The 28,000-nt window shown below is 41.5% G+C and overlaps 1 protein-coding gene and 4 long non-coding RNA genes across 5 annotated transcripts; 4 read left to right on the top strand and 1 right to left on the bottom strand.

The window, feature by feature from the left end:
• Positions 1-9: 9 nt before the first annotated feature.
• On the bottom strand, positions 10-27,586 carry LOC311144581 (geranylgeranyl transferase type-1 subunit beta-like). The gene is made up of 9 exons (XM_084180614.1): positions 27,433-27,586; positions 26,345-26,463; positions 21,759-21,826; positions 21,408-21,559; positions 20,818-20,950; positions 19,721-19,766; positions 18,980-19,164; positions 2,296-2,404; positions 10-1,178 (listed from the first exon to the last, which is right to left on the bottom strand). Exons 1-9 carry the CDS (start codon positions 27,558-27,560, stop codon positions 1,030-1,032), a joined length of 1,089 nt encoding a protein of 362 aa, XP_084036740.1. The 5' UTR covers positions 27,561-27,586; the 3' UTR covers positions 10-1,029.
• Positions 7,950-9,376, top strand: LOC311144535. Its single transcript, XR_014614506.1, has 3 exons — positions 7,950-8,002; positions 8,979-9,067; positions 9,320-9,376. It is a non-coding gene; the product is annotated as an uncharacterized lncRNA (long non-coding RNA).
• On the top strand, positions 9,432-10,208 carry LOC311144533. Its single transcript, XR_014614504.1, has 4 exons — positions 9,432-9,466; positions 9,587-9,732; positions 9,841-9,977; positions 10,102-10,208. It is a non-coding gene; the product is annotated as an uncharacterized lncRNA (long non-coding RNA).
• LOC311144534 lies at positions 10,307-10,920 on the top strand. Its single transcript, XR_014614505.1, has 3 exons — positions 10,307-10,394; positions 10,483-10,706; positions 10,798-10,920. It is a non-coding gene; the product is annotated as an uncharacterized lncRNA (long non-coding RNA).
• Positions 10,953-11,500, top strand: LOC311144532. The gene is made up of 3 exons (XR_014614503.1): positions 10,953-10,969; positions 11,103-11,230; positions 11,357-11,500. It is a non-coding gene; the product is annotated as an uncharacterized lncRNA (long non-coding RNA).
• Positions 27,587-28,000: the final 414 nt, after the last annotated feature.

Genomic DNA, 28,000 nt, shown 5'->3' with positions numbered 1-28,000 from the left:
GCACAAATGAAAAGTTCGCCATTTTTATTAATTTCACATAAATATGCACTTCCAAGCCAGTTTTAGCATACGTTTAGTTGATTTGACATGATACAGAGAATATGCCATTATTTATTTCACATATCAACATTGCATATCAAATCCACCTATCTCACTGAAATAGCAGTGATCAGATTGAGCACTTGCATGAGAGAGGTGACATTGACATTTATATCATATCTACACTCAATATTTCTATAAAGTATAGAAAAAATAAATTCAATTTCACTTGTTTCTGTATAGTTCACGTCGGAACAAACATTCATGTGTCTTTTGACCCAATAACACATCTACAGCGACAGGCAAATCCATTCAGTAAAGGCCCCTCCCAGGTTAGAGAGCCCAGTTTCTGCTGTGTGAGACACATTTCAGAGAAGGGAATGAAGTTTGAGTGAGTGGTCTCGTGACTTGTCAGCCTAGGAGTACTGCAAACTACCATAACCCCAAAATATTACTGGAGCCAGCTACACCGGTTAACAAAATACAGAGATGCTAAAAATAACTTCTCCTGGACAAATACAAGAGGCTCGACCGGTGTAGTGACCATGTTGGTTTGCGACAAAAAACATTTTGACCAAAAAACAAATACAAGGCAAAAAGTCTTAAAGATCTTTTGAGAATGTAGCGGAGAACAGTGTGTTTTTAGCAGCAGGAAGTTCAGTCTTTTAAAGAGCATGTGTCTCAGAGGAAGGGAAATAAGTACAGTATCTACAAAGCATTCCATCAAAAAAAAAAAAACAGATTACGCTGAATCTGGCTCCGGAGACGCTAAGCAGAATGAGCGCTCGCCCGGCCTGAGCGTCAACTCCGCCAGTTTGCGCTCATTTATTGATGGGCCCGATAATTTATTTTATCACCTTTCCCCCCATGTCAGTGAGACCCACTATCGTTTCTATTGGTAAGGTAACAGAGGGAAATGCTGCGCATGGCTTAGGGGCTATGGCGGCAGTACTTGGAGGCTGGGGTGTGGTGGTGGGAGGCATGCTGCTGTCAGGTGCAGGCGTCTCTCCACGTCCGGTGCAGCTGCTGCAGATACTCAAAGGCCCTCTCGCTCACGTTCAGGGCGGGGTGAACTCGCCGCAGGTTGGCCTCCCCTATCAGAGACAGGCCGCAGATCCCAAAGTAGGCGTGCAGCGGGTCTGGAACAGACATGAGGACCAGAGGAGAGAGGAAAGTAGGTCAGCCAAGTGACACGCCCCAGCACCTGAAACTGAAAGGCCACTGTGGCTTCGGTCATGTTCCACGTTCGATTGCATTGCAGACATTGCTTTGCATCAACTAATGGTTGGACGCTATGTCATCTACTACGCAGTCAGGAATCAGATTGCTATATCATATGATGTGGTTAGCTGTATGTTTGTAAAGAACAGGAAGGCCCGCACACTGTTTATGCTCCCAATTCACTAGTTTGACAACGCTTCGATCCGAAACGGATCTTCGTCAGATTTAACACCTATCCAGGGCATTGTGAGATCTGGCAGGTGTCTGCAATGTAGTTAGCCTGGAACGTGACCAGGGGCTTTTTTAAAAATCACATAGAAGACAAGGTCCACAGCTCCTTTAACAACCTCACATTTGCCCGATGTGAATTAGTGGCTGCACCTGATTGCTGTACAGACCAGAAAAGTATATAATGAAATCACTAAGAGGTGGTTTTAAGAGAGAGCTACTCTAAAGTGCTGCCAAAACAGGATTCAATCGCATACATCAATAACTGTCACTATGGACCACACGCTTATGAATAAAACAGATCTTGACATGATCATTGACAGGTTGCCAATAATGTCTAGCTGATCCCAATTATGTTTCGAGTCAAACATCACAACACTTTTTCATACTTATGCAAGATTTATCTCTTCTTAGGGAAGCATGAATAGGCTGCTACATATTACTGGAGAAAAGAACTGTACATGCAACCAAGTACATGATACTACCTCAATTGTCTTTGTGAGTAAAAACAATAACAGTCAATGGATGCATTGTTGTACTGGCCCTTTAATGGAGCATAAATAATGTACCCTGACCCCTTTAAAACTGTCCATCTCCCATGGGACCCCACTAAAAGCCTTCCAGGCACAGTAAATGTACCATCATTGAATTATAATGAAAAGACAGATTGGAAGCGGACATTAAAATCAATTAAAAAGTCATTTCGATATGAATTATGACTTAAGGTCATGTGGAATTTTCTTGAAGGACTGCTGTACACAGTGTACAAAACATTAAGAACACCTTCCTAATATAGAGTAACCTTACCTGGATGACTGTCTGGCCATTTAGCGAAGCCGCCCACCAAATGGTCCTGAGTGGACAGGATGTAGTTCCGGTTCTTCTCAAAATTAGTGTACTGAAATACGTCTAGGAGCTGAAAATGAAAGAGGTTAGAATTAGGCCAGGGGAAATTCACTGTGACACCTTAAAGCTAGAGCACACCAGCGCTCTTATTAAATTAAAAACCAAAAAACAACATTTTAAGTGAGAAGTAGGGATTGGTCTGAAATTCAAGAGCACCACAATGCCACCCATACTCTACCAAGGTTTTTCAGCACACAGCTTTGACCTACTACAGTAGCTATGTTGGTCTACTGTACTTCAAACAACGTGTATGCAGGTTGCTTAAGATTCAAACCTTCTCAAATAGCCTTTGAATGAAGATCCCGCCTTCATTCCGCATTGATCCAAAAAATTTCGACACCGTGTGAATCCGGGCTGGTAATAAGTCACTGTTTTATAGAGGAGCCGGCATGCAGTTCCCTGAAAATTTGAAGTGCCATATAGGGCTCTCTGGACAGCTCCGGCCCAAGTTGAGCACTGATCTTTAGGCTAAGTTAATCGTCAGAACATTCATAGGCGCATCTTTAAATCTCTGAGCGGTTTCCCAAAACCATCGTTATAAAGTTACACTTGAAAACACTTGTTATTTACCGACCGCCTCAGACCACTCGTAGAACGCTAACTGGGTCGTTAGATGCTTTTTTGCCCTTCCGCGTCACTTTATACACAGAAGATCTCAGCTACAGTTGAAGTTGGAAGTTTACACACAGTGGGGGAAAAAAGTATTTAGTCAGCCACCAATTGTGCAAGTTCTCCCACTTAAAAAGATGAGAGAGGCCTGTAATTTTCATCATAGGTACACGTCAACTATGACAGACAAAATGAGAATAAAAAAAATCCAGAAAATCACATTGTAGGATTTTTAATGAATTTATTTGCAAATTATGGTGGAAAATAAGTATTTGGTCAATAACAAAAGTTTCTCAATTCTTTGTTATATACCCTTTGTTGGCAATGACACAGGTCAAACGTTTTCTGTAAGTCTTCACAAGGTTTTCACACACTGTTGCTGGTATTTTGGCCCATTCCTCCATGCAGATCTCCTCTAGAGCAGTGATGTTTTGGGGCTGTCGCTGGGCAACACAGACTTTCAACTCCCTCCAAAGATTTTCTATGGGGTTGAGATCTGGAGACTGGCTAGGCCACTCCAGGACCTTGAAATGCTTCTTACGAAGCCACTCCTTCGTTGCCCGGGCGGTGTGTTTGGGATCATTGTCATGCTGAAAGACCCAGCCACGTTTCATCTTCAATGCCCTTGCTAATGGAAGGAGGTTTTCACTCAAAATCTCACGATACATGGCCCCATTCATTCTTCTAGGACACGTCTGGCACTGCAGGATTTGAGTCCCTGGCGGCGTAGTGTGTTACTGATGGTAGGCTTTGTTACTTTGGTCCCAGCTCTCTGCAGGTCATTCACTAGGTCCCCCTGTGTGGTTCTGGGATTTTTGCTCACCGTTCTTGTGATCATTTTGACCCCACGGGGTGAGATCTTGCATGGAGCCCCAGATCGAGGGAGATTTTCAGTGGTCTTGTATGTCTTCCATTTCCTAATAATTGCTCCCACAGTTGATTTCTTCAAACCAAGCTGCTTACCTATTGCAGATTCAGTCTTCCCAGCCTGGTGCAGGTCTACAATTTTGTTTCTGGTGTCCTTTGACAGCTCTTTGGTCTTGGCCATAGTGGAGTTTGGAGTGTGACTGTTTGAGGTTGTGGACAGGTGTCTTTTATACTGATAAGTTCAAACAGGTGCCATTAATACAGGTAACGAGTGGAGGACAGAGGAGCCTCTTAAAGAAGAAGTTACAGGTCTGTGAGAGCCAGAAATCTTGCTTGTTTGTAGGTGACCAAATACTTATTTTCCACCATAATTGGCAAATAAATTCATTAAAAATCCTACAATGTGATTTTCTTTTCTCAATTTGTCTGTCATAGTTGACGTGTACCTATGATGAAAATTACAGGCCTCTCTCATCTTTTTAAGTGGGAGAACTTGCACAATTGGTGGCTGACTAAATATTTTTTTCCCCCCATTGTACACTTAGGTTGGAGTCATTAAAACTCGTTTTCTTGTTAACAAACTATAGTTTTGGCAACTCGGTTAGGACATCTACTTTGTGCATGACACAAGTAATTTTTCCAACAATTGTTTACAGATAGATTATTTAACTTATAATTCACTGTATCACAATTCCAGTGGGTCAGAAGTTTACATACACTAAGTTGACTGTGCCTTTAAACAGCTTGGAAAATTCCAGAAAATGATGTCATGGCTTTAGAAGCTTCTGATAGGCTAATTGACACATTTGAGTCAATTGGAGGTGTACGTGTGGATGTATTTCAAGGCCTACCTTAAAACCCAGTGCCTCTTTGCTTGACATCATGGGAAAATCAAAAGAAATCAGCCAAGACCTCAGAAAAAAAATGGTAGACCTCCACAAGTCTGGTTCATCCTTGGGAGCAATTTCCAAACGCCTGAAGGTACCACGTTCATCTGTACAAACAATAGTACGCAAGTATAAACACCATGGGACCACGCAGCCGTCATACCGCTCAGGAAGGAGACGCGTTCTGTCTCCTAGAAATGAACGTACTTTGGTGCGAAAAGTGCAAATCAATCCCAGAACAACAGCAAATGACCTTGTGAAGATGCTGGAGGAAACAGGTACAAAATTATCTATATCCACAGTAAAACAAGTCCTATATCGACATAACCTGAAAGGCTGCTCAGCAAGGAAGAAGCCACTGCTCCAAAACCTCCATTAAAAAGCCAGACTACGGTTTGCAACTGTACATGGGGACAAAGATTGTACTTTTTGGAGAAATGTCCTCTGGTCTGATGAAACAAAAATAGAACTGTTTGGCCATAATGACCATTGTTATGTTTGGAGGAAAAAGGGGGACGCTTGCAAGCCGAAGAACACCATCCCAACCGTGAAGCATGGGGGTGGCAGCATCATGCTGTGGGGGTGCTTTGCTGCAGGATGGACTGATGCACTTCACAAATAGATGGCATCATGAGGAAGGAAAATTATGTGGATATATTGAAGCAACATCTCAAGACATCAGTCAGGAAGTTAAAGCTTGGTCGCAAATGGGTCTTCCAAATGGACAATGACCCCAAAGTTGTGGCAAAATGGCTTAAGGACAACAAAGTCAAGTTATTGGAGTGGCCATCACAAAGCCCTGACCTCAATCCTATAGAAAAGTTGTTGGCAGAACTGAAAAAGCGTGTGCGAGCAAGGAGGCTACAAACCTGACTCAGTTACACCAGCACTGTCAGGAGGAATGGGCCATAATTCACCTAACTACCCGAAACATTTGACCCAAGTTAAACAATTTAAAGACAATGCTACCAAATACTAATTGAGTGTATGTAACCTTCTGACCCACTGGGAATGTGATGAAATAAATAAAAGCTGAAATAAATAATTCTCTCTACTATTAATCTGACATTTCACATTCTTAAGTGGTGATCCTAACTAACCTAAAACAGGGAATTTTTACTACGATTAAATGTCAGGAATTGTGAAAAACTGAGTTTAAATGCATTTGGCTAAGGTGTATGTAAACTTCCGACTTCAACTGTAAATATAGAATGAAGATGTTGATCTGCATCTGTGTCCGCCGATGAATTCAGAATGAAGTTGACTACAATACAAAGTTGCCAATGTCTTTGCCATTGTTATAAACAAGGGTAAAAGTATGCTTCAAATGAAAACCGAGATGACTGCATTAAAATAAATACAGTAGCCTACATAGGCCTATATATTTCAGTCATATTTAAATCAATTTCATATTCAATCAATTGTGTTCTATTTTGCTAATTGCAGGCTACTGTCTGTAATTTTTGCCTCAATTTCATGATGTGTAGGCCTAAAATGTGTACAATCTGTCCAATATTCGGAGTTGTCCATACCTGCCTATGCATTAGAATAAGCCGCCTCAATAATTGCAGCCATAGGTGACAATCTCTCTCTAGGAGCTGATCTGTCGTCAGTCTCTAATGTTAAGGTAAGATATACATTTACATCATTTAGCAGACGCTCTTATCCAGAGCGACTGAATGGAGAATGCTGATCCGAGACCAGCACTACCTTTCTTTCAATCCTATCTGTAAAGACACATGCTCTAACGAAGCACTTATTTAAAGTTCTCCCTACGTGGTGTTTTGGGAGTTCTTCAGCCGTTCTAGAAACGATGCATTGTTAAAACACTCGTAAGCTTAAATTTCATCGCTGTCGGAAAACGGGCCATGGCTATTACTTTGTAGACATGTCTATTTGCATTTATGCAAAACATAAGGATTCTCCCTTTAAAGAGGGGAGTGAAAATCAACAGCTGCTTTACATTAAGCACATACCAGTTCCTGTACGTGACTCTCAAAGTACTGAATAAGTTGGCTGAGTGAGTCCCCCCAGACCCCCCTCCAGTTTCTTTACTTGTTGAGGATCTACGGCGACGTCTTTTGGACATATTTTTTTGGTCCTGTCCAGATGTATTTTTTTGGTCCGGTCGCTAACCCGAACCCTTTTCCTAACCTTAACCTAAAAGTCGTAGCTGTAACGAAGTGGCGCGTTTTTAGGGAATCTCGTTGATTTTTGGTCCGGTCCAAATCTGAACCAATCATAGACATCTATGTTTAGTTCAGATTTGCGCGTATCCGGACTGGCCTTGATTTGGCCCAAACATAGACGTCTATAATTGGTTCAGATCTACCCAAACCTCGGTAGATACGACTTGGGACACACAAAAGGGGAGAGCCCTGGTGCGTCAGATGCGCGCTGATTTGGAGGTAGTCATCCGAATGTTCCCCGGGACAACAGTGTTGCGCAGCAGAAGAGTTGGATGTTCCAGTGAGAGGAGGACATCAACAAGCGCATAGAGATGGCCCGGTGCTCTGTCAACCAGCTTTTGTTTGCATTTCTCCGTGACAGGCGCATGCCCACAATCCGCCACCCTGCCATCAAGAAGTGTGTCCATGGCCAGTACCATAGGGATGGCGTGCATCTCAAGGATGAGGGCAACAACCTCTTCTATGAGAGTGAGAGCTTGTCTCTCCTCTGTTCTAGCAAGACACATGCAGTAGTAAAAACATGTTTGGGTCATTTAGCAGTTGCTCTTATACAGAGCGACTTACAGTAGTGAAGGCATACATTTACATACTTTTTTTCATTCTGGTCCCTCATCGGAATCGAACCCACAACCCTGGCTTTGCAAGCACCATGCTCTACCAACAGAGCTACACACAACACTCAATGCCACTTGCCTGCTGCTCCACGAACCCAAAGGCTATTTTAAGAACCACCTAATACATTTAAATAAGTTTGTGTTGGGAGGGGGCTGTCAAAACTATAAACGAAAAAATTGTCAGAATGTGCACAGTAAAAAATGGGGTGTTAATATTTCAGAGTAAAGTTATTTTAACCCAGATAGAGTATTTTCAACATTTTTGAGAGTAAAGTTGCTCTATCAGTGGAGTTAAAAGTGAGTGTAAAAATCTGCAGATACGCAGTGACAATTTCAACTCTACAGCAGTGATGAATACCCGCCACTCTGCTTTGCTGAAGTTTGGCACATACGTTGGTGGAGGAAGATTGCGAAGGAGTAGCTAGGCCACAGATATTGCTAGGTAAGTTACATCCCCGTTTTTTCAACACCAAACCGGTATTTTTTAACTTTACATAATTTTAGAGTTGTGCTGATGTCAAGGTCATATTTTAATTACGAGTTCCATGCGGCGGTCCCACTTGCAGTGACCTCGTCATCAGCCAGCTAAATTAGCTTGTAAGTTCAGATGGTTGACAGTAATAACTGTTATATGATATACCCATGGAATATGTTTGATATTTTTGTGAATGGCTTGCTGTTTCATATGGCTAAAAATAGGTAACGTTAACTTAGCTAATCAGTTCGTTTGAAGGACACCACCGTTTGGCATGAGCGCAGATTGTGCTTGTCATGCGGTTAGCTAGCTTGCAATCAGTATCGGTAACTGTCTTTCTTTGTGTTGCAATATTTTCACGAATGAAGTTTGTCAGAATGGTAAATACGTAAAATAACGTTCGCTAACAACAAAACATTTATACAGATAGTATTGTTAGCTAACGTTATTGTATAGCTTCCCAGGCTTCCTTACACTAACGCTAACTGTTTTTTATAAAGCTATATATAACGGTAATGTTAGCATGCTTCTGATAGTTAGCCAGCTAATGTTGGTGTTATAAAACGATAACTTAGATCACTGATTTGCATGACGGGTTTGTTTAACATTGCTTAACCATTTTAATGGTTAGCTACTGTTCGAACTAAAATGGCTAATGAGCTAGCTAACTTTGACACATAGCTAGTTATTTGGTAGCTAATGGGACAATGTGCCTCTAAACTTGAACTAGCCTACACCCATTTGCTGCAGAAAATGGCAGCTTAACGTTATATTCAACCAGCACAACTGTGTCTACTTCAGCCTTTGTAATTGCAGTGTAACGTCTAAGTAATGCATAGTGCATTGCGTAGCTAGTACTACTGAGATAAATGGATAGTTAGCTAACGCTTAGTTGAACCAGCACTAAATGATGATTTTGAATATATATTTTCTTTGTTAACAGAGGCAAAATGCTGTTGCGTGTTCAGCTCGGGGAAGAGCAGAAATACGTCAAGCTGTCTGAGCTGACATTCAATGCTTTCTTGAAAGAAGGTAGGTATAATAGGTTAAAGCAATACATATCACCCTAATGACAAAATAATACAGCATTAAGCTATTATCTTATGATATCTATTTAGGTCTATAGTCATTTCTGCTGTGCTTTATATTTTCAGTAACATAAAATCAGGTGCAGATCCTTGTCTTTCATCATTTTGTGAACACATGAGGCAACCTTAAGTATGAACTTGGATTCTTGTGAGAAGGGAATGCATGTTTTTCTTTTTTTTCTTCTTTTTTTAACAGTGTGTCTAAAATTCAACATACCAGAAAGCAGAAAGCCAGACATTAAGGTGTATGACCAGTCTGACACAGAAGTTGACTCAGATGTTTTTGAATAATTAGTAAAGGAGTCACCTGGAACTTTCAGAATCATGCTGGGCAATGGACTTGGTATTCATTCATTCAATTAGTTTTTTAGTTTAAAGGCCAGAATGAGAACCTTTATTGTCTTAAAAATAACAGTTTATTGTAATATGTTTCTATGTTTTGCACAAATTTCATAATGAACAGATACCTCTCATTCATCATCATGCTCGGGTACATCTGATGACACCATCATTCTGAATTTCACTGTGTGTGACGATGTTGAAGAAGTAGCGGCTGGCGAAGGAAGCCAGCCTAAAAGGCCATGCCACATAAACTATGAGGCAAAAGCAGTAAGTGGTGAACATTGCTGTTAAGTCCAATCTGAATGTTGTTTCATCATGTGACAGCATTACATATTGTTTTACAATTACGGAAAGCACATTTCTTTCCACCTATAGCTGATTGAAAAAATCCTAACATCAAAGCCTGGTGGTGAACGCATTATGCAAGAGTATGGAAAAACCAAATCTCTGACAGATGCCACCAGAAGACAGATGATCAACATACTTGTTGCTGAGATGACAGAAACACATGGGTAAGCATTAAGCATATTGATGGGCTGTAAAGAAACATTGTTATTATTTTCCGGTTATTAATTATGTAAAATGTGTTGTGCAATATCAATTCAGTGTGATGTTAACTTTGAATTCATATGCTAGGACATCCCCCCCCAAAAGTGTCAGAGTGATGTATGCACAGGGGATAGTAGCTTTGTTTCCCTATCTACAAGACCCATACTCACAACATGGATATGTAAGTAAATGGGTTATTGCAACATTATGCACATATTCACTCTATGAAATGGGAATAGTACTCCTTTATAATTTATTTATAATAATATAGGATCATTACTACAATCCGGAGAGTGGTTCCGGATACCTTGCATGGCGATTGAAGACCATAAGAAAAACAGCAGAGGAAAGAGGTGCCTCAGTCAGCAAATCTCCTAAAGGTATGTTTTCTGATCAGTGACATGTAATTATAATGGTGACCTGTGAATTGTACAGAAAGGATTTCTTAACACTGTATTTTGTCTTAAGTTGGTGGGCCAGGCCGTGATCGTCAGCCCTTCACCTATGACAGAGAGCCATCTGATGAGGATGTGGAAGCAGCTATTGCTGTTTTGAGACACTCTGCTGATGAAAACACTGTCCGTGAGAAGATGAAAATGACCTTCATATATCGGCAAGCAATGGTCAACGATGAAGCCAAATCATCAGATGTCTTCTCGGTCTTCCCAAGATTTCTGGACACACCAGGACTGGTATGACAACTTAATTCACTGCATCACCAAAAATATCCAATGAAGAATAAGGTAACACTCATTATTTCTGTCTTTGTGTGTTACATTGCAGATAGAACAAGATTTCAGACTTCTGTTTGGTGAGGCCACAGCCAACAAATTCTTGGAGAAGTGGCCAACCACTTTCAAAGCAAAAGTAATAAAGGAAAGCCATGGACTTGTATCCACCACAGAACTCTTGGACTTGATGCGCAATGCTGAGTCAGCTGCTGAAGTTGAGAATGGTATGAATGAACTGTTTTACTTTTTATGTGGATAATGTAGGTGTGCATTATATGTCCATAATGGTGCAAGTTGTGAATAAGAATGTTGTGCTACGGCACAATGTTAACCAGGTTTTTATTTACTTATTTGTAGGCTGGGACAGTGACATGTCTGCCATCTTGCTGCTGCTACATTTGCTACCACCATCTGCACAAGGTAGAAAGAGGCCGGGAAAGATGTCTGCATATCAAGCTGTAGATCAGCTCATCAGATTTCAAAAGGTATGCTTAACAGTTGTTTAAAATATATATTCCATCATCTCAATCTTGTGCACAGTTTGAGGTGATCTTATCTATTGTCAGAGGTTAGTCACCAAAACAATTCTGTTGTATGTGTTTTTTTTGTAGGTTGGAACCAGTGTGCAGCAGCATCTTGACAACATCACCCAAAGCAGTCAGCCCTACCTTCTCGCCCAGGGATCCACACAGAGCAGCATTCACTCCTACTTCATTGTGGTTGACAAGCATGCTCTTCCATGCAAGGCAACAGGTTCAGTAGCAGCTTTTTCACTTTTGTGCAAACAACCATCTATAACATCGACATGGGGGAAACAAAGGAGTCTCCTAGAGTTGCTGAGTTGCGAGCAAGAATGGTGCGTTAGTTGAGATAAAACTATGAAGTGTTTTCTTTGCAAAAGTGACCATGGAAGTCCAAACAACCTTGTTAAGCACCTTAAGATAATTCATGGGCTATGTACAGGCAGGACTCTTTTTCTGAAATGTCGTCAAGAAGGATGCTCACGTTCTTTTGGTAGCTTTTCTGGTTTTAGAAAACATCTTAACAAGTGCCACGGAGAAAGTTTAGTAGATTCTATAGAAGATGATCTTTCAGACCCTCAAAGTACCGTCAACACCAGTAATATTTCTCATGTTGAAGTGTCGACTGAATGTTTAGAGGCTGAGTCAGAGTTATCTTCGCCATACATTGTAAATAGTTGTGCAGCTGTTATTTCTGATCTAAAGGCAGCAGGTGTTGGTCAAAGTACAGTAAATACTGTAGTGATTTCCATGGAAGAGATTGTTCAAGATATTCATCAGCATGCTAAAGAAACAGTGATAAAGCATGTATTTAGTAATGAAAGAGAAACAGAAATGTGCAAGAAAGTTGAGGCGTGTTTTGAGGGGTTAGAGAATCCTTTCACAGTTCTAAATTCGGAATACAAGCGATCAAAATTTATGACTGCCAAGTGGGAAATAGTAGAACCAGTTGAATGTGTGATTGGTTCAAGATTTGACACAAGACGAAATAAAAAGACTGGAACATATGATCAGGTAGTAGTTCAAGATAAATTCATGTATATTCCAATTTTATCTACACTGCAGTCAATATTTAAAAGTCAGTATTTTGCAGAAATGTTGCAAAGCTCAACTACCAGCAACTCTAGACTGAGAGATATTTGTGATGGAACTTTTTTTAAAAGTCACCCCCTGTTCTCAACTGAGAAGCAGACAATACAGGTCCAGATGTTCTATGATGATTTTGAGGTCGCCAACCCATTGGGTTCCAAGCGAGGTATTCATAAATTGGGTGGAGTATATTTTACTTTAAGAAACTTCTCTCCAAAATGGAATTCTTTTTTGGCTAACATACACCTGTGCGCCTTATTTCATACTCAAGATGTTAAACGATATGGTTTTAGTGAAATTTTTGATCCCATTGTTCGAGACATTAAAGTGTTAGAGAGCGATGGTATTGAGATTCCATTATACAGTGGTTATGTACGTGGCACTGTAGTACAGGTAACAGGTGATAATTTGGGTTTGCATAGTTTGTTTGGTCTGGTGGAGTCTTTCAGTGCAAGGTACTGTTGCAGGTTCTGTTTAGCAGAAAAGGAGGACTTTCAAACAGAATTCTCTGAAGATTCTTCCAAAATAGTTTTACGCACCAAAGATATGCATACTGCTCACTGTCAAGAAATGGCTTGTAATCCATCCCTTCCGTATGTTTTTGGTGTGAAAAGGTCATGCATATTAAATTCATTGAGGTATTTTCACACAACTGAGAACTTCTCAGTTGATGTGATGCATGATGTGTTAGAAGGGGTTGGCCAGTACGAATTGAAGTTATTATTTCTGTATTTGAATGAAAAACATGTTACATCAGGAGAAATACATTCAAGAATACAAAGTTTTGATTATGGTTTCACAGAGAGAAATAACAGGCCTGTGACTGTTAATTTAAGTGAAGGATCTAATGATCTGGGACTGAATGCAATTCAGTCCTGGTGCTTACTTAGGAATGTTCCTCTTATCTTTGGAGATTTGGTAACTTCTACTGACCAACACTGGGGCCTGCTTCTTTTATTATTGCAAATAATTAACATTATATTCTCGCCCATGTTATCTCAAGGTCTATGTGTATATTTAAAACATTTGATTGTTGATCACCATACACTGTTTAAGAAGTTGTATCCTCAGAAAAAACTTTTACCAAAGCACCATTTTCTTATCCACTATCCCCGCTGCATCCAGAAAATAGGGCCTGTACTTCATAGTTGGTGTATGAGGTATGAAGGCAAACATAATTTTTTCAAAAAACAGCTTAAATCGTTTAAAAATATTACCAAAACGCTGGCAAAAAAGCATCAGAATCATATGGCATATAGTTGGCGAAGATCAACAACTTTTAGTCGGTTAGATATTGGTCCAGGAAAAATGGTGGCTTTAAATATGGTAAAAGGAGGTTCTGAAATTGCTTTGGCAATGCAAGTGCCCAGTAGCGTTCAGGTTATGAAGGTTAATTGGGCTAAACATAATGGGTATGTTTATCGCCCACACTTGGTTATCTGTGGCGAAGTTGACTCTGAAGTGCCCTTGTTTTATCAGATTGAGTCAGTTCTGATAATGTGTGAAAAACTGTTACTACTCACAGTGCCTTTAGTTACAGTAACTTTTCAAGAACATTTCCATGCATATGAGGTGATCAGATCAAAGCATGATTTTTTTTTTTTTCATGTCGACAACCTGCACCACCCTAGACCTTTTGACATACAAAGGTCATATGGAGGAAATGACACAGCTCTCCTTGTTGTGCCATATTGCTTTCTCTGGTGAACATTTTTATGATGTTATACTTCTGTCATAGACAAGGCAATGGGTGTACAATGTAAATTCACTGACATTGAAATTATACTTTTTTTTTTCAATAAATGTGGGTGCTCTCATCTTGTATTATTGTGCTTTGTTTTATTTGATAGTATTGATATTTCTATAATTCAGTAACACTACATCATATGATTTAAAAAAAAAAAAAAAAAACACTGTAGAGAAATGAAAAGTAAATATCATTACACTTTAAAGTGTCATTTTTTAAAGTAAAATTGTAGTTGACTTAACTCTATACAGTGTAATCATATTACTCTCAACAGTGTGATTAAACTACAGTGTTAAATATTTTGACACATTTCATTGTTATTTTTTACACAATATGGAGTAGAATTAACTCTAAAAGTTTTACACTGACCAAAGAGTACATTTTACACTGATTTTGAGTGGGACCAAATGTTATCTGAAACAGAGTTAAATTCAACTCGATAGGAGTTAAATTAACACTTCTGTTTTTACTGTGTGTCCTCTGTGAGGCGAACCCGCAATCTTCCGATGCACAGCCGGTAACTCTAAACATTACACTAACACATGGACTTCAACAGACCACTTAAAATGGACAGTCTGGAAGCGTTCGTTCATATAACGCTATCAATATGCACCTGTGTATGCCTTGTGTATCCCGGGATCAATTCTCAAGACTCCTGTATATTCTCCTGTTCCATAATCTCCATGAGTGGTCAGGCAGGAAAGGTTACGTCTCGATTACAAACCTCTTTAGTAAGAGCTCCTAGACCGTAAGCTCATGCCACCCAGTCCCATTAAATGTTGTGAATCTCTGTAGGACTATTTTCCAGAGTGTATGTTGTTTGTTTTTGTCTGGCTGGCGCCACGTAGTCTAGTTCTCCCCCTCACGTGAGAGTTATCGATCACTCCCAGCTTCAGCCAATCAGGCTGTCCCCACTCTGTCCATGCACTGATCACGTATTCTCTGACCTGTTCACAGGAAGTGCTACCTTGTCCAAGACCTGCTGTTTCGCTGTCTTCCTCTCCCTCCCTCTCATACCTGCTGTCTCAACCTCTGAATGCTCGGCTATGAAAAGCCAACTGACATTTACTCCTGAGGTGCTGACCTGTTGCATCCTCTATAACCACTGTGATTATTATTTGACCCTACTGGTCATCTATGAACGCTTGAATATTTTTGTAGAACGATCTGGCCTTTATGGCCATGTACCCTTATAATCTCCACCCGGCACAGCCAGAAGAGGACAGGCCACCCCTCAGAGCTTGGTTCCTCTCTAGGTTTCTTCCTAGGTTCCTGTCTTTCTATGGAGTTTTTCCTAGCCGCTGTGCTACTACATCCGCATTGTTTGCTTTTTACATTTTTTACATTTTAGTCATTTTAGCAGACGCTCTTTCCAGAGCGACTTACAGTTAGGCCCCCCGTGGGAAACAAACCCACAACCCTGGCGTTGCAAGCGCCATGCTCTACCAACTGAGCTACAGGGGACTAGACTACTTGCTCTTTGAGTTTTAGGCTGGGTTTCTGTATAAGTGTAATGCGTTGAAAACAAAGTCACTAAAAACAGACAACCATTTATTATAAACAAAACAAAATAACGTGTTTATGTATTTGTCTTAATTAGTCTAAATTGTATATTCCACATGCTTTAGCATTTGTAGTCCATCAGGCCAATAGATGGCGCTGTTGCACTGTGGTAGTCGGAGAAACAGCAAGTTCTGGCCAAGCGCACGCACCATTCTTCAGAATAAAGAAAGCGCCAGAACTTTGCAGTTGTAAACTTGTGTCCGTTCTTTTTACTATTACAGGTATGTAACAGAACTTCCAAACATTCTAATATCGAAAGAATATGTAATAACATGCTATTTAACAACTTTGTCAAGGTTTTATCACGTTAGGAAAGGTTTTGTGTTGTTTTTGTGTCGAACTGAGTGAAGGAAGAACGTGATTTTCAATGAGCGAGAGTATATGTTAGCTGAGGTAAAAACGATTTACAATTCACAGAGACTATGTTTACCGAGTTGCTTACTTGTACTGGATTTTGTCTAGGAGATTTGATAAAGAATCCAGTTGTTAGGGATTTCTGAGTTCATTTTACATCTTATTGGTTTTGTGTAAAATTGTGCTCACGAGCTGGTAAACTCGCTCAGACTGGAGCATGGACTTTTAGTGCATGAGAGAGAGACGATTTTACGGAGGTGCTGCTATCTTAAAGCTGAATGTATTGTTGTCAGTTTTCTATATTGGTGGCGGTACACAGAAAAACACTCAGTTATTTTTGTCTTCATGTACAGTGAGGGAAAAAAGTATTTGATCCCCTGCTGATTTTGTACGTTTGCCCACTGACAAAAACATGATTAGTCTATAATTATAATGGTAGGTTTATTTGAACAGTGAGAGACAGAATAACAACAAAAAAAATCCAGAAAAACGCATGTCAAAAATGTAATAAATTGATTTGCATTCTAATGAGGGAAATAAGTATTTGACCCCTCTGCAAAACATGACTTAGTACTTGGTGGCAAAACCCTTGTTGGCAATCAGAGGTCAGACGTTTCTTGTAGTTGGCCACCAGGTTTGCACACATCTCAGGAGGGATTTTGTCCCACTCCTCTTTGCAGATCTTCTCCAAGTCATTAAGGTTTCGAGGCTGACGTTTGGCAACTCTCACCTTCAACTCCCTCCACAGATTTTCTATGGGATTAAGGTCTGGAGACTGGCTAGGCCACTCCAGGACCTTAATGTGCTTCTTCTTGAGCCACTCCTTTGTTGCCTTGGCCGTGTGTTTTGGGTCATTGTCATGCTGGAATACGCATCCACGACCCATTTTCAATGCCCTGGCTGAGGGAAGGAGGTTCTCACCCAAGATTCGACGGTACATCGTCCCTTTGATGCGGTGAAGTTGTCCTGTCCCCTTAGCAGAAAAACACCCCCAGAGCATAATGTTTCCGCCTCCATGTTTGACAGTGGGGATGGTGTTCTTGGGGTCATAGGCAGCATTCCTCCTCCCCCAAACACGGCGAGTTGAGTTGATGCCAAAGAGCTCGATTTTGGTCTCATCTGACCACAACACTTTCACCCAGTTCTCCTCTGAATCATTCAGATGTTCATTGGCAAACTTCAGACAGGCCTGTATATGTGCTTTCTTGAGCAGGGGGACCTTGCGGGCGCTGCAGGATTTCAGTCCTTCACGGCGTAGTGTGTTACCAATTGTTTTCTTGGTGACTATGGTCCCAGCTGCCTTGAGATCATTGACAAGATCCTCCCGTGTAGTTCTGGGCTGATTCCTCACCGTTCTCATGATCATTGCAACTCCACGAGGTGAGATCTTGCATGGAGCCCCAGGCCGAGGGAGATTGACAGTTCTTTTGTGCTTCTTCCATTTGCGAATAATCGCACCAACTGTTGTCACCTTCTCACCAAGCTGCTTGGCGATGGTCTTGTAGCCCATTCCAGCCTTGTGTAGGTCTACAATCTTGTCCCTGACATCCTTGGAGAGCACTTTGGTCTTGGCCATGGTGGAGAGTTTGGAATCTGATTGATTGCTTCTGTGGACAGGTGTCTTTTATACAGGTAACAAACTGAGATTAGGAGCACTCCCTTTAAGAGTGTGCTCCTAATCTCAGCTCGTTACCTGTATAAAAAGACACCTGGGAGCCAGAAATCTTTCTGATTGAGAGGGGGTCAAATACTTATTTCCCTAATTAAAATGCAAATCAATTTATAACATTTATGACATGCGTTTTTCTGGATTTTTTTGGGTAAAGTGCATTTATGTTGTGTAATTTAAAGTGTGCACTTGTTTGATGTGAATGTTTTAAAGGTATGAAGAAGAAAATAGACAATTGAAAAAGAGAAAAATAACTTTGCAGACAAACTTATTTTTACTACTACAGGCCGCCTCAGCTACAGACTGAGGCCTGCAACATAAGCACTTTGTGACAACTGCTGTTGTTTTTATGGGAATGCGTATACAAAGTAAGTTGTTGTTGTTTAACTTGGCATTGTTTGTGTCTATAAGTAGTCACAATATATAGCAATTACTATGTTATGCATGTATGCGGTCTCCTTTACAAGTAGCTCTGCTTTAGGTAACTTACTGCCATGTAAATACAGTCCTTTCTTGCACTGCTGTCATTTATTACTGTTATCGGCCATTGCTAGTCATTACTCCTGTGTAACATTACTCCAGTGTAACATTACTCCAGTGTAACATTACTCCAGTGTAACATTACTCCAGTGTAACATTACTCCAGTGTAACATTACTCCAGTGTAACATTACTCCAGTGTAACATTACTCCAGTGTAACATTACTCCTGTGTAATACATGCTTTTTACCTTAGTCCTTACCTATTGTGCTATTGCAGTTCGGTTCCATTTCTATTCACTGCTGTAGTCCATTGATATGCATACATTCATCCTGCTCTATTCATTGCATTCCATGTGTATACTCATTATTCGTTTCATTTCTGTATTACAGAACCATCCATGTAACTTAGTTTTCCTGTGTGTATGAATAACGTTCCAGTGTGATTTAACTCTTGGGCTGTTTTATTCCCCTCTAACCGGGGGCGTTGTCAGTGGGTTACAGACCAGCAAACACGGTTGCGCTCTTCCACACGGCATGGATGTATTCTTTTTTTTAAATGACATTATGTTTCATTAACAGCACCGTTATTGGAGGGTGGACCATCCATAACACCACGGGTACCCATTGTACTGCATCACTCAAATAAAAATGTTTAATATAGGGGAAGTACGGGCTGCTAAATGAATGTCAATGCATACTACGAACATATTTGATTAATTGACTGGACCTTTCGCTAATAAAGCAACGTTAATGAACCATAAAGAAAGTGTACACTGGTACGTCTCCGGAGGTTCCAGTCAAGCCCGTTACCTCGAGTGTGGCGCCCACCCAGAAGGAGTAGCACGTGTCGACGGGCTTGTTGGGGCGGCCGTGGAAGCCGTTCTCCTGTCTCATGATGCACCAGCGGCGTATCCTGTTCAGCTCACGCTCGCTGAACATCTCCTCTAATTTCCCCATCAGACACAGGGCGGCGACGGCACAGAACGTGGACCCACCTGGCAGACAGACAGAAAGACAGCTTAATGACAGGGGTTATCAGCCACCGGCACAGCGCCACTATCCATCACCAGTTTCCCTTTTCAACTGTCACGACATTAGCGTCAGAGCTTTATTATCACTTCCAAACTGCAGAGGAGTAATTGTGGGGGAAGATGTCGAGACGGCATATGAATCTGCTCCGGCAGCAGCTGTGTGGAGTCCGCTAACAATGAGGGAGAACTTTGCACTCGGCAGATAGGTAGGTACACACACTCCTAACTATTTGAGATAATATTAATAATCAAGGCCCCCCCCCCCAGGGTTAAATAAAGGTTATAATTTCCACATTTTTGCGTAACTTCAATATAAATGCTTTGTGTAACATCCCATGGGTTCATTACGCAAATCTCTCTGTGCAGTAGCTTAGCTAACCCTGGGGGGTTCCCTGGAATAATAGGGCTTAATTGGAAGGAATTAAGAGGATATTTGTTCTAGTAAGGTTTTGGGCTAATGGCTAATCCCTCTCTAGACCCATAATATCAATCAATCCCGGGTGCTGCCTGTCATACTCACCATGCGATTCCAATCCAGCCCCCTGGCCAATCCCGTTATCATATGACTGAGGAAGCAAAAACAACATTCTGCCTATTAGGCAAACATAGGACCATGTGAGGGATAGCTAGACATCACTGAAACCGTGCAATAACTTGAAGATGGGGTGACACACGCGATCTATGATGAAAGGCGAGATCAGGACACAAGCTGCTCAATCAATACCTACGTGGAGCGATCCACAGCCACGTGTACACAATGCTGCTTGCTTACTATACTAAAACCACGCTTTATACACACGCTTGATGAGGCAGACCAACTTTGGTGACAATAACAAAAGAGGAACTAACAACGTTGAAAGTAGTGATGTTTACTGTAGCGCCATGCCCCGGGGTTAAAAGCCCACCAAATATGGCAGTAAGAGGATTAGAGGCCTTCCCTCCAGTCTGGATCATATCCTCTATTTATAGGAGTCTGAGAAAACCCCCGGGGCTTAGGACCAGCGCTGCATGGGCTCCCTGCCTGCCTGCCTGCCTCCACGTCACAGCAGCCAACTGCATGGCCCCAAACCACACACACAGCTCAGTGTAATTCACTACAGCCATCCTGACAGGAATACCGCTGCCTGCCTTCCAGACTGTACTCTATCATCTTTTGTTAAATGACATAGGAGAGATGGGAAGGCAGGGGATATCACCGAGGAAACAATCACTATTATGGAGGCCCAGCAGGATACAATGGTGACTGGTCTCCTCACCTCCGTCTCGCCATCCCCCTGTGACTTGGAGGGAAGGATAAAGGGAGAACGTAATAAAACTCAGGACTTGTGTAAACTGCTTCTCTCGGAAGGCTTTGACTGGAAAGAGTCAGGCTGTCGACAGGACGGCCCTTTGATTCCAATGCACCTTCAAAAGAAGGCCACTACTGACACAGTCGTTTGATATAGGTCAGTCTCGATGATGTGTTGACTACAATAGAAATAAAACACTGAACCAATGTTCGTTTAAACCCCAGTTTTACACTCTAGCAAGTAGTGGTTGAGGGTTGAACCCTTGTAGAAAAGACTGAGGAGGCTCAGCGCAGCAGGCTGCTTGATGAAAGTGAAACAATGGACTTACCGTACTTCTCCTGATGTAGTCGATGGCCTTCTTGATGTCCATGCCCGACCAGTCATCGAGCATGTAGCAAATGCATGCTGCGCAGTACACAAACCTCATGTCATTTTCACTTCCCTCTGGAACGGCATAGAAGCTGAAAGCAGACATCACAGCAGACGTTAAAGGCCTTTTTTTGTATGTGTAAGGACGAGGTTCGCTGTGTCAAAGGGTTTTAACTGGTTAAATCCTCTCAGAACACTCAAACAGGACGCAGTGATCTCTCTGACAGTGGTCTCAATGCTGACGTTGTTAAACAGGTCTCCCTTCACATAATGCACAAAAAAACGATAAAAGTACCAAAACACTAACATTAGAAGAAAATAATACTTTATTGTCCATCAACATAAAGACAACGGAAATGTGTCTTTATGCTCACAACCCAACTCCCCCCCGAGGGTTTGGAAGCAAATGTGTCAGCCGCAGTGCAGCGGCCCTGAAACAAGTATAGGTGGTTTAGTGCCTTGCCCAAGGCATTACCAAAGAACGTAACAGTAACTCATTGTTAGTACATCTGGTAAACGAGCTGCAGTGGAGCGTGACTGGATGTTTACCTTCCGTCCTCTAGCTGCAGGGCTTTCAGGCCCATCAGACAGGCCTCCTTATTGACACGACTCAGGTCGTCGCCCAGTATGACCAGGCAGGCCAGGCCAGTGTACGTCATGGCCACATGGCCACTGTCATACGGGTGGGATACTCCTGGGCCCTGAGGAGGCAAGCCTTATCAATGCATTCTGAATAGGACCGCAATATGACGTCTGTGACTCCATGACTATTCCGCCCCCCCCAACAAAATCCCCAACTGATTCAGCTGGCTTACATAGACACTTATAGGCAGACTGTTAATAATTCTGTTGAACAAGGATGTGTATCCAGTGTGTGGAGGTATGAAATTAGGTCAATACCTTCGAGGTGCTGTATGGAACTCCGATGTGTGATGACCCGCGAAACCCACAACGTCCTAAATTGGATTCTAGGGGGGTATGTGAAATGTTGGTAAAGCCAGCGGACATAAAGGGGATATGTCGAAGGAAATTAAAAACTTTACATTCACATTTAATGCATACATAAACTATATATACACAAAAGTATGTGGACACCCCTTCAAATTAGTGGATTCAGCTATTTCAGCCACACCCATTGCTGACAAGATGTATAAAAAGCGAGCACACAGCCATGCAATCTCCATAGACAAACATTGGCAGTAGAATGGCCTTACTGAAGAGCTCCGTGACTTTCAACGTGGTTCAGGCCCCTTAGTTCCAGTGAAGGAAAATCTTAACGCTACAGCATACAATGACATTCTAGACGATTCTGTGCTTCCAACTTTGTGACAACAGTTTGGGGAAGGCCCTTTCCTGTTTCAGCATGACAGAAAAAATTGTTTGTCGAGAACAGTGTGGAAGAACTTGACTGGCTTGCACAGAGCCCTGACCTCAACCCCATCGAACACCTGAATTGGAACGCCGACTGCGAGCCAGGCCTAATCGCCCAACATCAGTGCCTGACCTCACTAATGATCTTGTGGCTGAATGGAAGCAAGTCCCCACAGCAATGTTCCAACATCTAGTGGAAAGCCTTCCCAGACGAGTGGAGGCTGTTATAGCAGCAAAGGGGGGACCAACTCCATATTAATGCCCATGATTTTGGAATGAGATGTTCGACGAGCAGGTGTCCACATACTTTTGGTCTTGTAGTGAAGCTCTGTGTACAGTCCTCACATCAGGGCCCGTATTCATAAAGTATCTCAGTTGGAGTGCTGATCTAGGATCAGGTCCCCCCTCTTCTTCAATATGATTTAAAGCAGGGCTGCCAAACCCTCTTCCTGGAGATCTACTGTCCTGTAGGTTCAGTCCAACCCTAATTTAGCATATCTGATTCAGCTAGTTAAGGTCTTGTTGAGCAGCTAATAAGTAGAATCAGCTGTGTTAAATGATGGTTGGACTGAAAACCCACAGGACGGTAGATCTCCAGGAAGAGGGTTGGGGCAGCCCTGATATAAAGTGACAAAACTGATCATAGATCAGTACTACTTTGAGACCATAATATAATAGAGTGTAGCCCAGGGATAGGCCCCCCTGTCCCTGGAGTGCTGCAGGTACTGCAGGATTTTGTTCCAACTAGGCACCACACCGGACCATTCCAACTGAGCTAATTGATCAGTTCAGTGATTGCCTAAATTCAACACACCTGAGGCCTCATTTATCAATATTGCGTAGAAACTATTCTAAAATACTACTTACGAACGGAATTTAGAATGGTCGTACGCATAGTAGAAGTCTGATTTATCAAACTATCCTACGAACGTCATACGCCCACCGGTAGGAGATAACCATTGATAAATAATAATTGTTCTCAGCCTCAGTACTCGTGCACGACCTTGGATGTTTGCATTTCGAAACTCCCCTAATTAACCATATGGTCAAAATCATCCCTTTAACCCGCGGGGAATATATACACTGAACAAAAAATATAAACGCAACATGTAAAGTGTTGGTCCCATGTTGCATGAGCTGAAATAAAAAGATTCCAGAAATGTTCCATAAGCACAAAAAGCTTATTTCTTTCATATTTTGTGAACAAATGTGTTTATATCCCTGTTAGTGAGCATTTCTCCATTGCCAAGATAATCCATCCACCTGACAGGTGTGGCTAAACAGCATGATCATTACACAGGTGCACCTTGTGCTGGGGGTCAATAAAAAGGCCACTAAAATTTGCAGTTTTGTCACAACACAATGCCACAGATGTCTCAAGTTGAGGGAGCATGTAATTGGCATTCTGACTGCAGAAATGTCCACCAGAGCTGTTGGCAGAGAATTGAATGTTCATTTCTCTACCATAAGCTGCCTCCAACATCGTTTTAGAGAATTTGGCAGTACTTCCAAACGGCCTCACAACCGCAGACCACGTGTAACCACGCCACCCCAGGACCTTCACATCCGGCTTCCTCACCTGCGGGATCGTCTGAGACCAGCCACCTGGACAGCAGATGAAACTGAGGAGTATTTCTGTCTTTAATAAAGCCCTTTTGTGGGGAAATCTCATTCTGATTGGCTGGGCCTGGCTCCCCTGTGGGTGGCCCTGGCTCCCACCCATGGCTGCGCCCCTGCCCAGTCATGTGAAATCCATAGATTAGGGCCTAATGATTTTATTTCAATTGACTGATTTCCTCATATGAACTAACTTGGTAAAATCAAATGAAATTCTTAAGTTTATATTTTTGTTCAGTAACACACACACACACACACACACACACACACACACACACACACACGTGTATATATATATACACACATATACACACACGTATATACATACATAATACACACACATATATATATACATACACACATATACATACATACATACATACACACACACATACACACAAATAAAAAAACGCTGTACCATGAAATAAAACACCTTAAATAGAGGTGCTGGTGTCAAAGCTTGAGTACAACCAAAAGGTTTTAATTGGCTAGGTCAGTTGTGGCTTGAACAGTATTAATAATAACATAGCTCCAAAAGAGAGGACCATTAGGACAATTAAGTATACTTGAAATGAGTAGGCAACACTCATCAATAAGCCATCCATCCACAACAGCTCCCTCCTGTATGCGTTCTGCAGAATGAACGAGCCGTGCGTTCCACCTGGCCACCACAATCAGCAGCGTATTTTGCACATCACATAACCTATCACCTGCACATAAATAGTGGAAGCCTTTTCTGTTCACATCATTTAAAACGTTTTTGGGATGGTGATTTTATGGTGATGTGGGTGCCGTCTATTGCTCCGTCCGTATTTCGGAACCCATTGATGGCATCATGGCAAAGAAATCCCTCGACTTCAACCTGTTGTGCAATGTCGTTTTGATGATGTTTGCATCCAAAACGTCGGCTCATCGAGGGCTGTGTGATGCCGATCAGCAAAAAAGTGCCCATTGCCAAATACCGAAGGGTGGATAGCACTTGGAAGTGCACCTGAATGGCATGCGGTCACCTTTTAAAAAGGTCTTAAATCCTCACAAAAATCCTATAAGATTGTTTGATGAGCCAATCTGTACTTTCTGCAGAAAAAGTCCCACCTGTCTCTAAAAATGCGCCCTCTTTGAAATGCAGTGTGTGCTTCAAACAGAGCAAGACCTTCAAACAGAGCAAGATCAGCCATCTCAGTCTTTTATAGTATTTCAACAATGGTTTCACTTTCACACGTACCTCTCATTTAACCAGTACTGTGCTTTATATGGATTATTATTGTAACAAATGCACAGGGGTCAAATTATAAAGCATGTCAAGATATGTTGCATGAATTCACAATGGAAATACAATAATTATTTAATTATTACTCAGTTTCACACATGACAAGCAGTTCCCTTATTTCACCACTTGGCACTGTGCATACACATGGTCATGGCTGGGTGTAAATTTACGCACACTCAAGCAAACGTTCATATTGATAATTCTCACACTTAGCGTGGAAATAATCGCACGCATGGTTTACGTACAGATTTGTGCCTACGCATGGTTGATAAATGAGGCCCCTGGTCTTCCAGGTTGGTTAAATCAAAAACATTGAGTACCTGTGGCACTCCAGGACCAGGGTTGCCTACCCCTGGTCTAGCCTATATAAACACGAGCCAAGGCATTGTCCATTGCTGTCAGGCAACTCAACAAGGTGCAATGCTGCCATCTAGTGGTTCGCTTTATTGTCAGAATGGGAGTGTCCCTGACTACTTAAATAGAACTGAAAATCAGCAGCTGAAACTACTACTAATGTTAATAATAAGTAACAGGCCAGACAAGTAGCATATGATTGTAGCTTTCTATGTCCAACCGATAAACAAGTCCTTAACAGGATTTCTGTTCATCGTCTGAATAATAATAAAACAACTGGGCATTGAGCAGAAGTGGCTGATTAGCATCATCCAGAGAGCGCATAAAATACAGTGCCTTCAGAAATAATTCATACTCCTTGACTTATTCCACATTTTGTTGTTACAGCTTGAATTCAAAGTGAATTAAATGGATGACAAAGTGAAACAATGTTTTTAGAAATTTTAGCAAATTTATTGAAAATGAAATACAGAAAGATCTAATTTACATAAGTATTCACACCCCTGAGTCAATACATGTTAGAATCACCTTTGGCAGCGATTACAACTGAGTCTTTCTGTAAGAGCTTTGCACACCTGGACTGTACAATATTTGCCCATTATTCTTAAGAAATTCTTCAAGCTCTGTCAAGGTCCTCTGTAGCTCAATTGGTAGAGCATGGCGCTTGTAACGCCAGGGTAGTGGGTTCGAACCCCAGGACCACCCATACATAAAAATGTAAGCACACATGACTAAGTCGCTTTGGATAAAAGCGTCTGCTAAATGGCATATTATTATTATTACGTAACAAAATGTGGAAAAAGTGAAGGGGTCTGAATACTTCCCGAAAGCAATGCATGTTTAAAACCCTACAGTAGGCCAGGGCAACACTTACGGTCCTCTGTAGGAAGAACTTGTAGTGTGTAGACCCATTCAATCAAGCTGTGCTTGTCTTTTACGTCAAGGGAATCCAGAACATCAAGACCAGAGAGGGCAAAAAACACAATGGTCAACCTAGACAGGTACACAAAAGGTAAAACAAACGTTTATACACCTAGTAATAGGATAATACTATTAGAATTAACCAAGGTAGGTTAGAACAGAAAACTAAATCATATGAGTGGTAGTGTACATGACATGTCAGCATTATAGCCAACTCCATGCAATCCAAGTGCATCACTTAGCTAACTAGTTTGTCAGTAATGACAACCAATTATCAAATTGTTTGTTGTATTATATCTACGATTTAAAATGACCAAGCTAGCCTGTATCTGTTCGGGGTCTTGCCAACTCTATTGCTGTCAATGTCAAGTCAAGCGTGTTTGTCATGACAATGACTGAATGAGTGACAGGGAGTTGGCATGATAGCAGAAACTGACTGGCACTAGTCCAGCTATGGCCATCAACTAGTTAGCCAGCGGAATCAAAACTAGGTGTAATTAACTCTGCGTGATAGTTAGCATTTAGCCTGATTAGCTAACTCACTTGCTTCATGGGCTAGTTAACGTTACATGGGTTTCGGATAATGGAATGGGTGGCTAAGTTAAATCAACTCTAGCTAGCTAATTCAGTTTGTTGCATTGCCAAAGGCACCAATGTTTAGGTGCAATATTTTGTACGGAACACCACACGCCATCTGAAAGATGTAGCTATAGCTAGTTAACTAGCTAACGTTAACAAAAACACAGTTTTGGGCCTAATGACAGCGTTTCATTCCATTTCAATAAAGTGATTTTCGTAGCAGGTTAGCTAGGAGAGCATTTTCGCTAACCCAAACTATTTTCCTAACCTTAACCTCAGTCTCCTAACCTGCTACGTTAATTACCCTAATATGCTACAAGTATCGAAGTAGCGTGAAGAGTTTTTCCCAATACAGCGCCAGCCAGACTCGCCTTCCTCATTCAATCCGTTAGCTAGCTAGTTAGCATTCTGGCTAGCGAAGTTGTCAAATGAAAATATAATTATTAATGACAACATATGTACCTGCTTGTTTCTAATGAGGAATATCTCTCTGGTAACACCTGGAGACATCTTTGAAAGAATCGTATATGTCGATCTTTTACAAAGTCAATTTGTTCAAATTCGGTAAGCGAGTTCTCCCCTTCCGCCATCTTTGAGGATCGCCACTAGTTACCACAGCCACAAAGTCTTAAACCCCGCCTATTTCAACAATTATCTTCTTAAAATGTGATTTTAAACCTAACCTTAACCACTCACACTGCAAGTGGCGATTTTAGCATGTAAATCTTAGTGGGGCAAACTCCCCCACATTTTCTTTTAATGCATGCCAGCAAAGCCATTACACAACACTAAACAATACATTCATTGCACTATAACGGTGACAAACACTGCCCACAAACTGTTAGGGCCTACATAAACCTGTCCCAACAGCAGAGCTTTCTTTTCAGCACCATGGAGTGAATCCTTACCACCGCTACACCTGGCTATCCGCGGAGCCTTGTCTGGCAGCGAAACAGTTCATTCAGCCTCATTTACTGCCTTTTTAAACAACATAGCTGATATGGGTGACTTGCTTCAACAAATGTGGTTT

Source organism: Coregonus lavaretus, assembly GCF_964263955.1.
Source record: "Coregonus lavaretus genome assembly, chromosome: 17".
NCBI lineage: Eukaryota > Metazoa > Chordata > Actinopteri > Salmoniformes > Salmonidae > Coregonus > Coregonus lavaretus.
The sequence above is the reverse complement of the archived record's forward strand: the minus strand, read 5'-3'. Positions and strand labels throughout refer to the sequence as shown.

What these genes read in the sequence shown, in the direction of transcription:
- LOC311144581 (XM_084180614.1), bottom strand. Translation starts at nt 27,560, where the DNA reads ATGGCGGAAGGGGAGAACTCGCTTACCGAATTTGAACAAATTGACTTT. An exon ending in ACTACATCAGGAGAAGTACG is followed by an intron (nt 19,767 to 20,817) that starts GTAAGTCCATTG and finishes TTGCTTCCTCAG; the next exon opens with TCATATGATAACGGGATTGG. An exon ending in GGCTGGATTGGAATCGCATG is followed by an intron (nt 19,165 to 19,720) that starts GTGAGTATGACA and finishes TCTGTCTGCCAG; the next exon opens with GTGGGTCCACGTTCTGTGCC.